This window comes from Ixodes scapularis, unplaced genomic scaffold, assembly GCF_016920785.2.
Source record: "Ixodes scapularis isolate PalLabHiFi unplaced genomic scaffold, ASM1692078v2 PGA_scaffold5__190_contigs__length_132052651, whole genome shotgun sequence".
Taxonomy (NCBI): Eukaryota; Metazoa; Arthropoda; class Arachnida; order Ixodida; family Ixodidae; genus Ixodes; species Ixodes scapularis.
In genome coordinates, this window is record NW_024609880.1 from 103,090,045 (window position 1) to 103,101,701 (window position 11,657).

The 11,657-nt window shown below is 45.4% G+C and overlaps 1 protein-coding gene across 1 annotated transcript in view; it reads left to right on the plus strand.

Moving 5' to 3' along the window:
* The window catches only part of LOC115316207 (4-coumarate--CoA ligase), a 76,366-nt gene extending 71,459 nt beyond the window's left edge, over window positions 1–4,907 (plus strand). The window contains exons 8-10 of the mRNA XM_040213897.3: window positions 763–907; window positions 3,133–3,393; window positions 4,585–4,907. Coding sequence (XP_040069831.3) covers window positions 763–907; window positions 3,133–3,393; window positions 4,585–4,751 — 573 coding nt within the window. The 3' untranslated portion in view covers window positions 4,752–4,907. The remainder of the gene's footprint in view (window positions 1–762; window positions 908–3,132; window positions 3,394–4,584) is intronic.
* The last annotated feature ends 6,750 nt before the right edge of the window (window positions 4,908–11,657 follow it).

Here is an 11,657-nt window from a genome sequence, read left to right on the forward strand (position 1 = left end):
CTAATATGGTTCTTAGCGTTATTGCGTTCAGCAAGCTACCCGAAAACTAGCTCATAAAACAATGTGCAGCCAACAGTCTGGTATAGGACATAAGAAATGCATGGCCTCCGACTTTGCTTTATTTTTAACATTTCACTACCTTCGAGTTCAGCTCTAAAAATAGGCATAAAACATCTTGCGAAACTACGTTCGCGTGCCCAATTCCATGTGTATACTTTTGGAGTTCAAATTCTACAAGGCGGGCCAATTATGTTGGTCCTTACGGTCGCGCCCTGTAATTCGTCTGATAGTCAAGCCTTGTTAAGGAGTGTCCAAGGTTGCCCGACAGGTACCCAAACAAGGAATGTTCCATCCATGACGTCCTGGCTAGCTACTGAAGCCTGGCTACATGCTAACGTTTTTTTGCAACCCCATTTTCTCCAGCTAAATTATTTACTTTGTCACTAAGGCACTTTGTTTTGTGTTAATATTCTGTTACTTAAAACAGCTAAAATAGACCTTTATAAATTGCGATATAACCAGAACGTGCTGCTTCGTCGAGTCTGAGAACTCTTTTTTTTTTTTTTAAAGATAACTTGCATGCTGTTAACTGAGCGCACAAATGAAGGACTTCAAAGTTCAAACCCGCCTTATGACTGTGAGTCCCTTGGAAAAGCACGAATACTGAACCATAATATAAATGAAAAGAATGCCAGCTCTCCCTTTTTAGAATAAATTCTTACAAAAAAAAAATAACTAAACTTTGAATCGAACTTTTCTTAGGTTATAGACCTCACCAGCGGAGAACTACTCGACCCATATCAAAATGGCGAAATTTTGGTTCACACTCCATACGTCATGAAAGGCTACCTCGGACATCCAGAGGCTACTGCTGAAGCACTAAGCGAAGATGGCTGGTTGCGTACAGGTACCACCGGTCCTTTCTCCTACTGTTTTCTTTTGAAAAGAAATATACTCACTGACATCTTAAGAATCGCAGAGTGTGACTCATTATGTTCTCACTTGCCGCTTTGTGATTCGTTCTTCGGCGTCTTAATCGACTGATAACATCATCTCATTGGCTGCGGAGGGACAACAAGATGGCTGGGACTCACCAGGCCCATCGTTTTGCACGCTGTCACGTGACTATATAATAAGCTATACTGCTCTATGTCTATGTCTATTGTTTGTTGTTCACCCACTTATCTGACGCTATAAAAGCGTTTATAGAGAAAATATTCGATATGTGGTACTGCAAGAAACAATTCACACAATTTCACATGATGCGTCTTTAACGCTCTAAATATTCCGGTGCGACTACATTTCCACGGAGCACTTGGGACACCCAATCGCTGCGATCTACGCTGGGAGCTCTGTTAGTGACCAGGCTGAAAATATATTTACACCTAAAAAAAAACTTTCAGTACGTTAAGTTTCGCCCTTAATTAAGAGTTGAACCCGATAGGGAAAGATATAAACTCCCGCTCGTTCCCAAACCGTGCAAGCGTGTCTTGTATGGACTAGTCAGTAGCTTGGATGGCTTGCAACCGAAGGGTCGTGGGTTCTAATCCCGCCTAAAACTCTTAACTTTTTTGTTTTAAGCCAAATGAAGGACTTTATAAAGTGAAGCCATTTTGAGACATGCGGCGAACATTAATTGGCACTACATTTCATATTTTTAATCACTTTCATTCCACGCGTGACGTCACGTTTTACATGAGCGCTGTTGGTTGTTTGGAATTCCCGAGCGAGGTAATGTGACTTGATGTCATGACCCTATCGACCATTCCTGGATTTTAGCGCACGCCACCGACACCGGCTTTTCTGCGACACGAGCTCCTTAGCGCTCTCGCGTTAAAAAGCAGTATTTGCTGTGGCTTTGAGAATGAAGTAAGCACGTATAACGTCAACATCGGTCACACATCACACAAGGAAAACTGTTTTTAAAGGTGTAAGCATATTTCGAGCTTCGTCATGCTTCGAGCATCTTGCATGGATTCCAGCGATTGAGTTCCCCGAGATCTTTGCGGAGAGTAGATTCGCCGGATTCCTTGTGACCGAGTCCCGCTAGAGCGACAAACAGAAACAAACGACAGGGACAAGCCTCAAACACATGCAGCATGCTCGCGATTGTACCTTTGCCCGGCGTTTAGTCGTTCGGTGCTCGTGAAGTAAGCACGAGTGATTGCAAGCCTGCCAAAGATACCCTCGCGTGCATCGTGTTTGAGCATAGCCTCCTTTATTCTGCAAAGCCTGTCAAATCAAGAAATAATCTGGTTTGAGGCTTGTCGCGGTCATTTGTTTCTGTTTGTCGCTCTAGTGAGACTCGGGCATAAGAGTGTAGTCTGCTAAACATTTTCATAAAAAAAAAATAATATCTATTTGAAATTTGGCGATAGTGATTAAGCCCTGCATAGAAGAAACAAATTGAACCAGTGCAGTAGGATTTCTAAATCAGGTTCTTGAATGGTGCCTTACGCAAAAGTGATTATATTACCACACGTAATTCATATTATTGTTCAGGTCATAATAACGGCCCCCCATGTCGTTCCTACACCTACACACCACAGATAATGAGGAATAAAACTCTGAATTTTCATTTGACAGTTGAAAAAAAGCAGAGCACAATTTCTTATGATCAGGCTCCTAGCTTCGTAATTCTTTCTTCGGCAAATTACAGATTTTCATGGGCTGCAGAACTATAATGATATTACTAGCTGCAGTAGGAACAGAACATTTAACATATTGTAACTCGAATGTAATATTGAAAATGGACATAAATAATTTAAAACGTGTTATGTGTCATAATTCATGACGCACTGCAATGCCTTCAAATTTTGATAAGTGCCCAGTAGTCGAGCCTACTTGACACGTGAGCTGTACAAATGAGAAGAACAGGCAAGCGCGAAGACCAATTTTAGAAACGACAATGCTTCTCAGTTTTCGCATTCGTGATGCGTGTCCGTCTATAAAACACACCTTGGGAAATTGTTAAAAAAAGGGCAGACACTTCTGAACGTTTAACATTCGAAACCGATTATTATTTTCCCGCCTTCCCGCAACGTGTGCCTCAAAATATCCGTGTCTATCTCCTGCATCGTATAACAAAAATCATTAAAAATATTTCCTTGGTTTCTAACATGTCACTTTCAGGTGATTTGGGCTACTATGACACGGAAGGACGGATTCACATTATAGACCGACTGAAACAGATGATAAAGTGCATGGGAAACGTGGTCACTCCTGCCGAGCTGGAAGAAATTTTAATGTCCCACGAGGCCGTCGAGGAGGCCGTAGTTTTGGGAGTCCCGAGCTCAAAATATGGCGAGGCTCCAGCAGCTTGTGTAGTTGTAAAAGACTGCTTTGCGAAAAACCTGGAGAATCTGGTGACGGAATTGAAGGAACTTATAGCAGGTATATGCTGCGCCCGCTATGTTTGTACTTTGCCTTTACTTTATTTTTATAGGCATATTCTGTCTCGTGCACATACACTTTCTAGTTAGTGGTTGATTGCACAACACTTTTAGGAAAATGAGCTTTAAACTGGGAACCATTGCTAAATAATGGTATGGAGGAGCCATGCTTAATACGATACGCACTAAGACAAACATAATTACACATTGAGACGTACTTGGGGAAAAACATAAAGAATACCTCAACCCGATACCAGTTTTCATAAAAAAATTCGAGAATACTCATTGAATGAAAATTACTGTCGCTTGAGCATGATTCTTGTTTACGAGCTGCACCCTTCATGGCCAAATGAGTTGAAAAGCAGTGCCGTCCTTATTGTTCATAGATAAATATCTAGTCGAAATCTTAGAGTATAACTTTTGGTTCGTGAGACATACTTTGTTTTTAATGTTTTGCGTACAGGAATTGAAATCTTGGTGCCACGATTCCCTACCAAGGTTCTAAGGCTGATCGTTATAGCTACCCTGAGAAAGTTAGCATCTGATTATACTCGTGAAGGTCCACGGCGCCTGATCAAGTACGGTTCACTTTTACGCGAGACGGTACAATAAAGTAAGCACGTTACAGTTACTGACAAGTGAAGAAACACAGAACGCTGCTTACTATTTTCACGCCCCTCGCTCCCTGATTCGTTCTCTGTGCTGTTGCCGGCTCATGCCGATATCTAATTATGTGCGGAGCGGCGATAGGGCTTTGTCACGATCCGCCTTTGTAGAACTGTCAGTGGGTGTAGGCCTTACCAGCCCCTGCCACACAGTCGAAGAATACCGAGCCACTGGGTTGTGAAAACATGTGGGGTGTCTAATATTCCACAAGGGCGGAAGAATAGAGTCCATGCTCTGAACCCCTTCCACAGCCCAGCAGACACAGATGGCAATGTGCAGAATGCGATTATTGGAATGGTCTATGCATGTAGTCAGCTTGCTTCCTAAAACACTCAAAACAGGTCTGGCGCAGTTTTGGTTTGTGTTTGTATTAAGCTTGGATTCGGGAAACGACCAAAATACTAGACAAACGCGATTCTCAGCAATTTCGAATCTTCAAATTAACCTTATTTGGTGCATTGTGAGCTGGTGGAAGCTTTTTTAAATAGTTATTCATATTTGTGTTGAATTGTTTTCTGGTTCACAGATCAAGCAGCAGTGTACAAGCACCTATACGGAGGAATAATCTTTATGAAGCGTCTTCCAAAGTCTGAAAGTGGAAAGATCCTGAGACAGGAACTAAAGGCGAAGATGGCCCGTGAATATGAAAAACTGAAAGAAATCGATGTACCGTCAGGATTCAACGAGTCGTGACTTTGCCAAGAATATTACTTGAACAAACATGTTTGCGCGTTTCCACTCTAATAAACGAGTCTCTAACACATATTTTGCCCAGGAGAAAATATTTTGATAAACGAGGTGCCGAGCCAACTCCCTATGCCTCGAGTCAATACAATAAATTTCAGTGAACTAACTTAAATATCGGTATTGGTGTGTAAGGTGCTTAAATAGAAAAAAAAAAAAAAAACATGCCCAAACTTGTACGCGAGTTATAAAACGAATTCCTCACAGCTTTTCATAGAAGAACAACAATAACGCCACTCTGATATTCTTCCGAAAGATTCTTCGTCAACTCGTAACTTACAAGATGCCGAAGTGATTTTTGCCGCAGAAAGAGCGACCTTCATAGGTGCGTTCAATAGCCCTTCGGCCTCTCATGAGTTTCAAGCGCGCATGCCCAACGACAGCCCATCTATTGTGTTCAAGAGGTTGTAGTGGCAAGAGCGGCGCCAACTTACAATGGGCCGCGTGAAGACAGTCGACCTAGATGGCCATGAGGGGAAAACGTGGCGCTGGAGCTCCGGGCCCTAGGAGAATTCGTGGCACATGTTACGATGAGCGAAGAAGGCGGCGAGGCTGAGGCGGTACGCTTCTCCCGAACGTAGCACCGTAGCAATTTTATTTCAAGTGTAGTGGTGGGGAGTCTTCACCGTTCCGTCGCCGTCTCGGTCACGAATGCAAGGAAAAAGACGGACAAACACTGCTTCGCGCCGGGATACAAGTCGGGCTTCCCGGACAGCAAGGGCAGCGGGAGCACCAGCGATCGTAAGCCGTCGCTGTTTCGTGCGCCCAAGGAGGAGTCGCGCAGAATACAGTGGGAACAAGATCTTAAAAAGATACTCCGGCGATTTTTTCATAGACGCTGATTTGCCTCAAAATTAGCTCAACAGACCAAAAGACATGGCTGTACCAGCTCTCGAAGTATTGTGTGAAAATAAAAGCATTTCGCGAAGTTATTGAATTTTCGAATTTTGTTTTCATCGTGTTTTTCAAACCGGGAGCCCCTACTTGCAACATTGATGTGTGACGACAGAAATGGTTCAATGTGGGCAGGAAGCCACGTTCCCGACTGATTACAAGACGTTTTATGATGGGAAAAGAATGCTTGATAGTTGATTCACTCAGAAGCACACAAAAGTCACCAGACATACTCTGTTGAAGAATACCTGCACGACCTGAAAGTGGGTACCATTTGTGAAGTCACACAACTGGAGAGCGCGCGGAAATTTGAATGCTGGTTTCGGCAGCATTTTCATTCTCGGTTTTCTTAATTGCTGTTTTTAATTTCGATAAAATAAATAGCTTACCGTGAAGTCTAAAGTCCGGGTAGTCAGAAAGATGCAATTTGTTTGGTTAGCTCAAAAAAAAACGGCCGGAGTACTCCTTTAAACGAGAAGATAAACGCCTCGCCGAGACATCAGCGCGGTGTGCGAGAGACATTTTGAACCGCGCCTTATCCTTCGGAACTATGAACACATCGTCAATGGCGAAGAGGTTAGGATTCTATGCCGCAATATATTTTGAATATTTTGTAGTCTTTTTGCCTAGTATTGGGGGGGGGGGGGGGTTGCTGGGTATTTGTCATGTGCTTGGTGTGCTTGTCGATAAACTGTATTACAATTTTTAAGAGGTCTTAAACCAGTGTGTTAAGAATACTTTTTTTTATTTGGGCTGTTGTAATTTGTCTTCATATTGAATTTTAATGCTTCATGTACTCCCAATCGATGTATTTTTTCTTCTTAGATTTCCTTCCACAAAAGACAATTTGTTATATGTTCGCCAGTTGCAGTGGCACCTTGGCCGTTCGCAAACGTGCTCGCCCTTGCACCGTCTAGAACTCCGGTCCCCGCATGAGCAACACGATGACAAAAAACAATACATCACTTTATTGTTCCGCTCACCACTGAAAAAGTGCAAGATTTATGGAAATTTATTGATGAGCAGAACGTAAGGGCGCAAGTGGGCTGGTGTATACCAAACATTTTAGTCTCGGGTTTTTCACTAAAATGTTTGTGTTTTATTAGTCTATTTTTCTTTTTATATCAGTATCGCGTGGTTTCTTTCGCAGCTATTAAGCATGCAGCCCAAGTGATAGCGTTGCTGAACGATCTGTCAGTACTGGGAAGGGGGAGGGGAGAGCGGGGGAGGGGGGTCAGTACGGGTTCTTTCGTTGCTCGGTCACCTTGCGCCGTCCGGATTGCCAGGTCCGAATGGGGTGACGGACTTCGTTCGTTGTGGGAAGCTGGGCGGGTCTTGCCGGAGACGATGTTGCTTCCCTTGGCCGTCGACGACTAATTCAGTTGAATGTGGGAATTACTTTTCAAGAAACAATTTAATACTTTGGTAGCGAATGAAAATACAAAGAGAAACAATACTGCAAAAGGGTAACTTCCCCTGAACGGGGTTGGGAAGGAGGTGGTCGGATGTTAGCTTATCCAAGCTCGGGTGTTGGCTAGCTCTTGGGATTACGTCCCGATTACGGGGACAGAAGTCCCTCGGAATCCCATGACCTGACTCGACTACGGAGCGACAGCTGTTGAGCCCCAGCACAAACTAAACTCACTCGCTGAGTTTCCCATCAAAGTCACTCGCTGGTCCGTCCCCTTTTAGTGGACCGGCGAATCCTCGATGCCTCCTGAGACAGGCGTTTCCCACCGCCAACCAATCGGCTCACTTTCTCGCCACGTGGCAATTGCTTATATTCCCGGGTGGAAACCCACGGTCTGCGTACATCTCACGGTCAAAGGTCGGGCTGGTTCGGATGCAAGCAAAACCATTTTTCGGAAGGCGAAGCCAACAACCGACCCCAGTGTGGATAGCTCCGACTAAGTGAGCCATCCCGTAATTCATTCCGCCAGACGCGGTCTGGCGTTGCCGTTATGCCGCGACCCTCCCCACAATCGGGCGAGAAAGACTAAACCTATGTAAACGCGCCGTGTAAACAGCGCCGGCCAGAGCCACCGCGTTCTGGTGGTGGTGGTATAACTTTATTTTTCCGGCCCGGAACGCACGCTCCGATTCTCTCGGCAGAAAACGCGCGTTCCGAACCTCGCGTCGTAAAGTACGCCTGTCTCTCGAGGTCGCCCGCCGAGGGAGGTGTTTACAACAACGCTTTCCCCCCAGCCAAATAGGCCCACCCGAGGAGCTCTCGTCGATCCTTACAGGGTCGATATTCATCAAATATTTTCCCTCAAAAACGCGCGAATTTTGAAAGTAGAGGATAGCACACTTGCTAAAGACATTCGTCCAAAGGCAGAACCACAATTTTCACATTAGCAATTGTTCCGCGTTGCTAAAAGCTCCAGTCAAACCTCAGTAGCATCCGCCGAAGAGCGCCGACTACGGGGCTGATGGATCGCTCTCCCTAGGGCGCAGCATAATTAAATCAAATAATCTCCCTCAAAGCACGCGAACACTCCAAGTGAAGGATAGCACACATCCTAGAGGCTCTAGTCCAAAGGCCGACCTACAATATTTCCCATCAGGAATTGTTCTGCGTCGCGAAAAGCTCCAGTCGAACCACAGTTGTACACGCCGAACAGCGCAGGCGACGAGGCTGACGGGGGCGCATTCCTAGGGCTCAGCACAACAGCGCAACGGTGTTGTCTACGCTCAAAATCTTCACGGGGCGGCCGCCGCTTTTGCCACTACAACTCTTTAGATTACTGTAGCACACCGGAAGTCAACGAGCGTGTGCTGAAGGCTGAGCACCCGAAAGAGACGCTTTGCGGTTCTTTCACCCTCGGTGAGTTTAGAGAGCTGCAGTAGATCGTACGCTGCGGAAAGTGGACCTAGCGGGCGTGTGCTCAATCTATGCTTTGAAGGGACGGCACGATCTCCCGCTAGCAAAGCGAAGCTCAAGCGTACACTTTAACAGAGAAAAAATAGGAAAAAGGTAACAACGGCGCACTTTGCTCCCTTTTACTGACGCGCCCCCAAGCGGACCAGAGAAGAAGGGAGGAACGAGACTTTTTTCTCCTTCTAGAGGCAGACGGCAGAAGGCAGGTAAAACATCTGCAAAGGGTGAAAACCGAAAACATAACTAATGTAAATGATGTAAAACGGGAGCATGTAAATAAAGGAAAAATGTAAAAGAATTTGCATACTACTAACAAGTATATCAGATACTTTAAAATGCCGTTTATTCCATTGTAAAAAGCGAGTGCTTTAACAAATATATAATCTAATAATACACCTTGTATATAGTCCTTTATGGGTAATAAAACCATTATTTTCCATTGAGGACTTAATATGTTGGAACTAGGTAGAGAGCCGCATTAAAAACCTCAGGCTGAAATTGCATTAAGAAATAATAAAAAAAATATTTAGAGATATTAGAATATTAGTTTTTCGATTACGCAATCGAAAAATCAAAATGGCAGCCGGGTAGTACTAAATTCGGCTTCCTAACACTTTACCGCATATTATTCAACACACCATCAGAACCATTATTCACAAAAACATACAAACCATCCCAACAATATAATTGTAATTCTTCATCGATCGACTCCAATTTCTCTAACCACAGCATCGAAATAGTCTTTCGTACAACATTCTTGCATTCCACACCCTGACAATTACATTTCCTAGCTACAAAACGGTTCCAACCCATTGCACATCTCCAAGATTGTATCACTAAGCCTTAATATCACTGATCTCTACTATAGGGGGCTGGATGGCGCTTAGCTGCTCTCCGAGCCCTGCGCAAGTGAAGCCACCGGAAGTTCGATGCTTGTCCCGGAAGTCGGGCGTGAGCTGGGCTTCCTCGTGCATTCAGTCGATATTTTGGACCGTGCTTTTTTGTGTCTTTGATTGGGTTTTAATACTCCCGTTCTGGATAAAATCCCGAGAATGCGGCATTTGAACTTGGGACATATTCACAACTTGATCAACTAGAGTCTCAAATTGTTTAGATTGAATGGCTTCCCATGATACTTCTCGGGTCCGCATGCGCTCTTACTGCGCAACAATCAGGCTCTCTTGAGGGAACAAGCGAAAATCCACCGCCCTCGACGCTTTTCGAACCAGCACTCGGAAGGGTTACAAAGCCTGCCAAGCGCTCACTTCCGGTGGCTTCATACCTGTTTGCTCAATGCGCCATCCAGCCCCCTCTAGTGGAGATCAGTGCTTAATATAGTCAGCTCTCTTAACTGGAACTTTCAATCAAAATTGAGATCACGAATACATACACACAATAATCTTTCTTGCGTAGTCCTGTCCAGAGTGTTTTAAGTAAATTTTCTAATCACCTTTTACGTGAAAAAATTACTGAGCTCGTTAAATATAAACAATAAAAACAATTATACATAAAACATTTATAAATATGAATATACAAACATATATGTAAAAAGTTATTCATTGTCAGTTCTATCATGTTGATATCTTGCAGCTAAGAACATCAACTCAAGGTCTAGAAAACCTGCAAAAATAAAACAAAAAAGAAAAACAGCTGAAGAAGCAAGAGTTAACAAGAAAAAAGAAAAAATATGAATGTGTATGTATTTTGCAAGGTAAAATAGTAAATGCACCGCGGACACTGCACGTTCCTTACTGGGGGGTGGTCGCACTTCTCCTCTTCCTTCAATCAACATTTATTTAAAAAAAAACTTAATTGGCCAAAACTTGTTATATTTCGTGTGGTACAGGTTGAAGAGAACTTTATTCTTCAATTTAGTTTTTGAGAGTTTTAGTATTGCCACGCTCGTCAGAGAGCGACCGCGCGCGTGGCCGAGTGGTTACCGTGCTTGACTGTCGTGCAAAAAATCTGGGTTCGATTCCAGTCAGTGGAATGTTCTTTTATTTGTTCTTTCATTGCGTTCTCGTGAGTTCGAGAACATTCTCGTCAGATCAAGTTCTGAATGTTCCAGTCGCCGAACAATCTAGGCCGATTGTTCCAGAACCCAACGCGCGTACATAAAGGCCCCAGCTGCTCCTGCCGTCATCTACCTACCCGTCGCTCCTCGGACACCGGCTCCCTTCCACGGCGAAAGCCACGAAGACATCGACGACTGGGTCCAACAGTACGAAAGAGTGGCCCGTCATAACGGGTGGACACCGGAACAGTGTCTGCAAAACGCTTACTTCGCCTTGGAAGCCACCGCCCGGAACTGGTTCGAGAACCACGAAGCTTCGATCACTTCCTGGGAGCAACTCAAGGCCGAGTTGCTAAGAACGTTCACGAACCAACAACGAAGAGAACGCGCGGAAGAGCTTCTTCAAGCGAGGACTCAAGGCCCTAACGAGAGCGTCGTTAGCTTCGTGGAAGATGTCCTGCGACTGAGCAACCGCGCCGATCCCGAAGCATCCGAAGCAAAGAAGCTCAAAGTCTTTATGCGTGGCGTCAAGGAAAACATTTTCGGTGGTCTTGGGCGGAGCCCACCTACCACCGTCGAAGGCTTCATGACGGAGGCCACCAACATCGAACGTGCCCTTCAAGCACGAGCCACCCACTATCACCGAGTTCTCGGCGTCGGTTCCTTTTCGCCTTCCGGCTGCAACACCTAGGACATCCGCGAGATGATCCGAGACGTCGTCCGGGAAGAGATCAAGAAACTTCTACCTGCCGCCGCAAGCCCAGCTTCGCCCTGAATCGCCGAGATTGTCGGGGAAGAAGTCCAGCAAGCGCTGCAGCCTGAGGTTCTCGTCAGCACCGCTCCGGAACCACCGACGTTGAGTTACGCCGCAGTGGCCCGACGGCCACCGCCTCCTCGTCGCACCTATGTCACGCCGCCCCGACGTCAGTCTCCTGCGTCGCAGCACGACCGACGCCACGACGACCAGGTCCGGTACGCCTGCCCGGAGCCTCGCGCACCCCGCAAGACCGACGTGTGGCGAACGCCCGACCGACGCCCTCTGTGCTTCCATTGCGGGGAAGCGGAC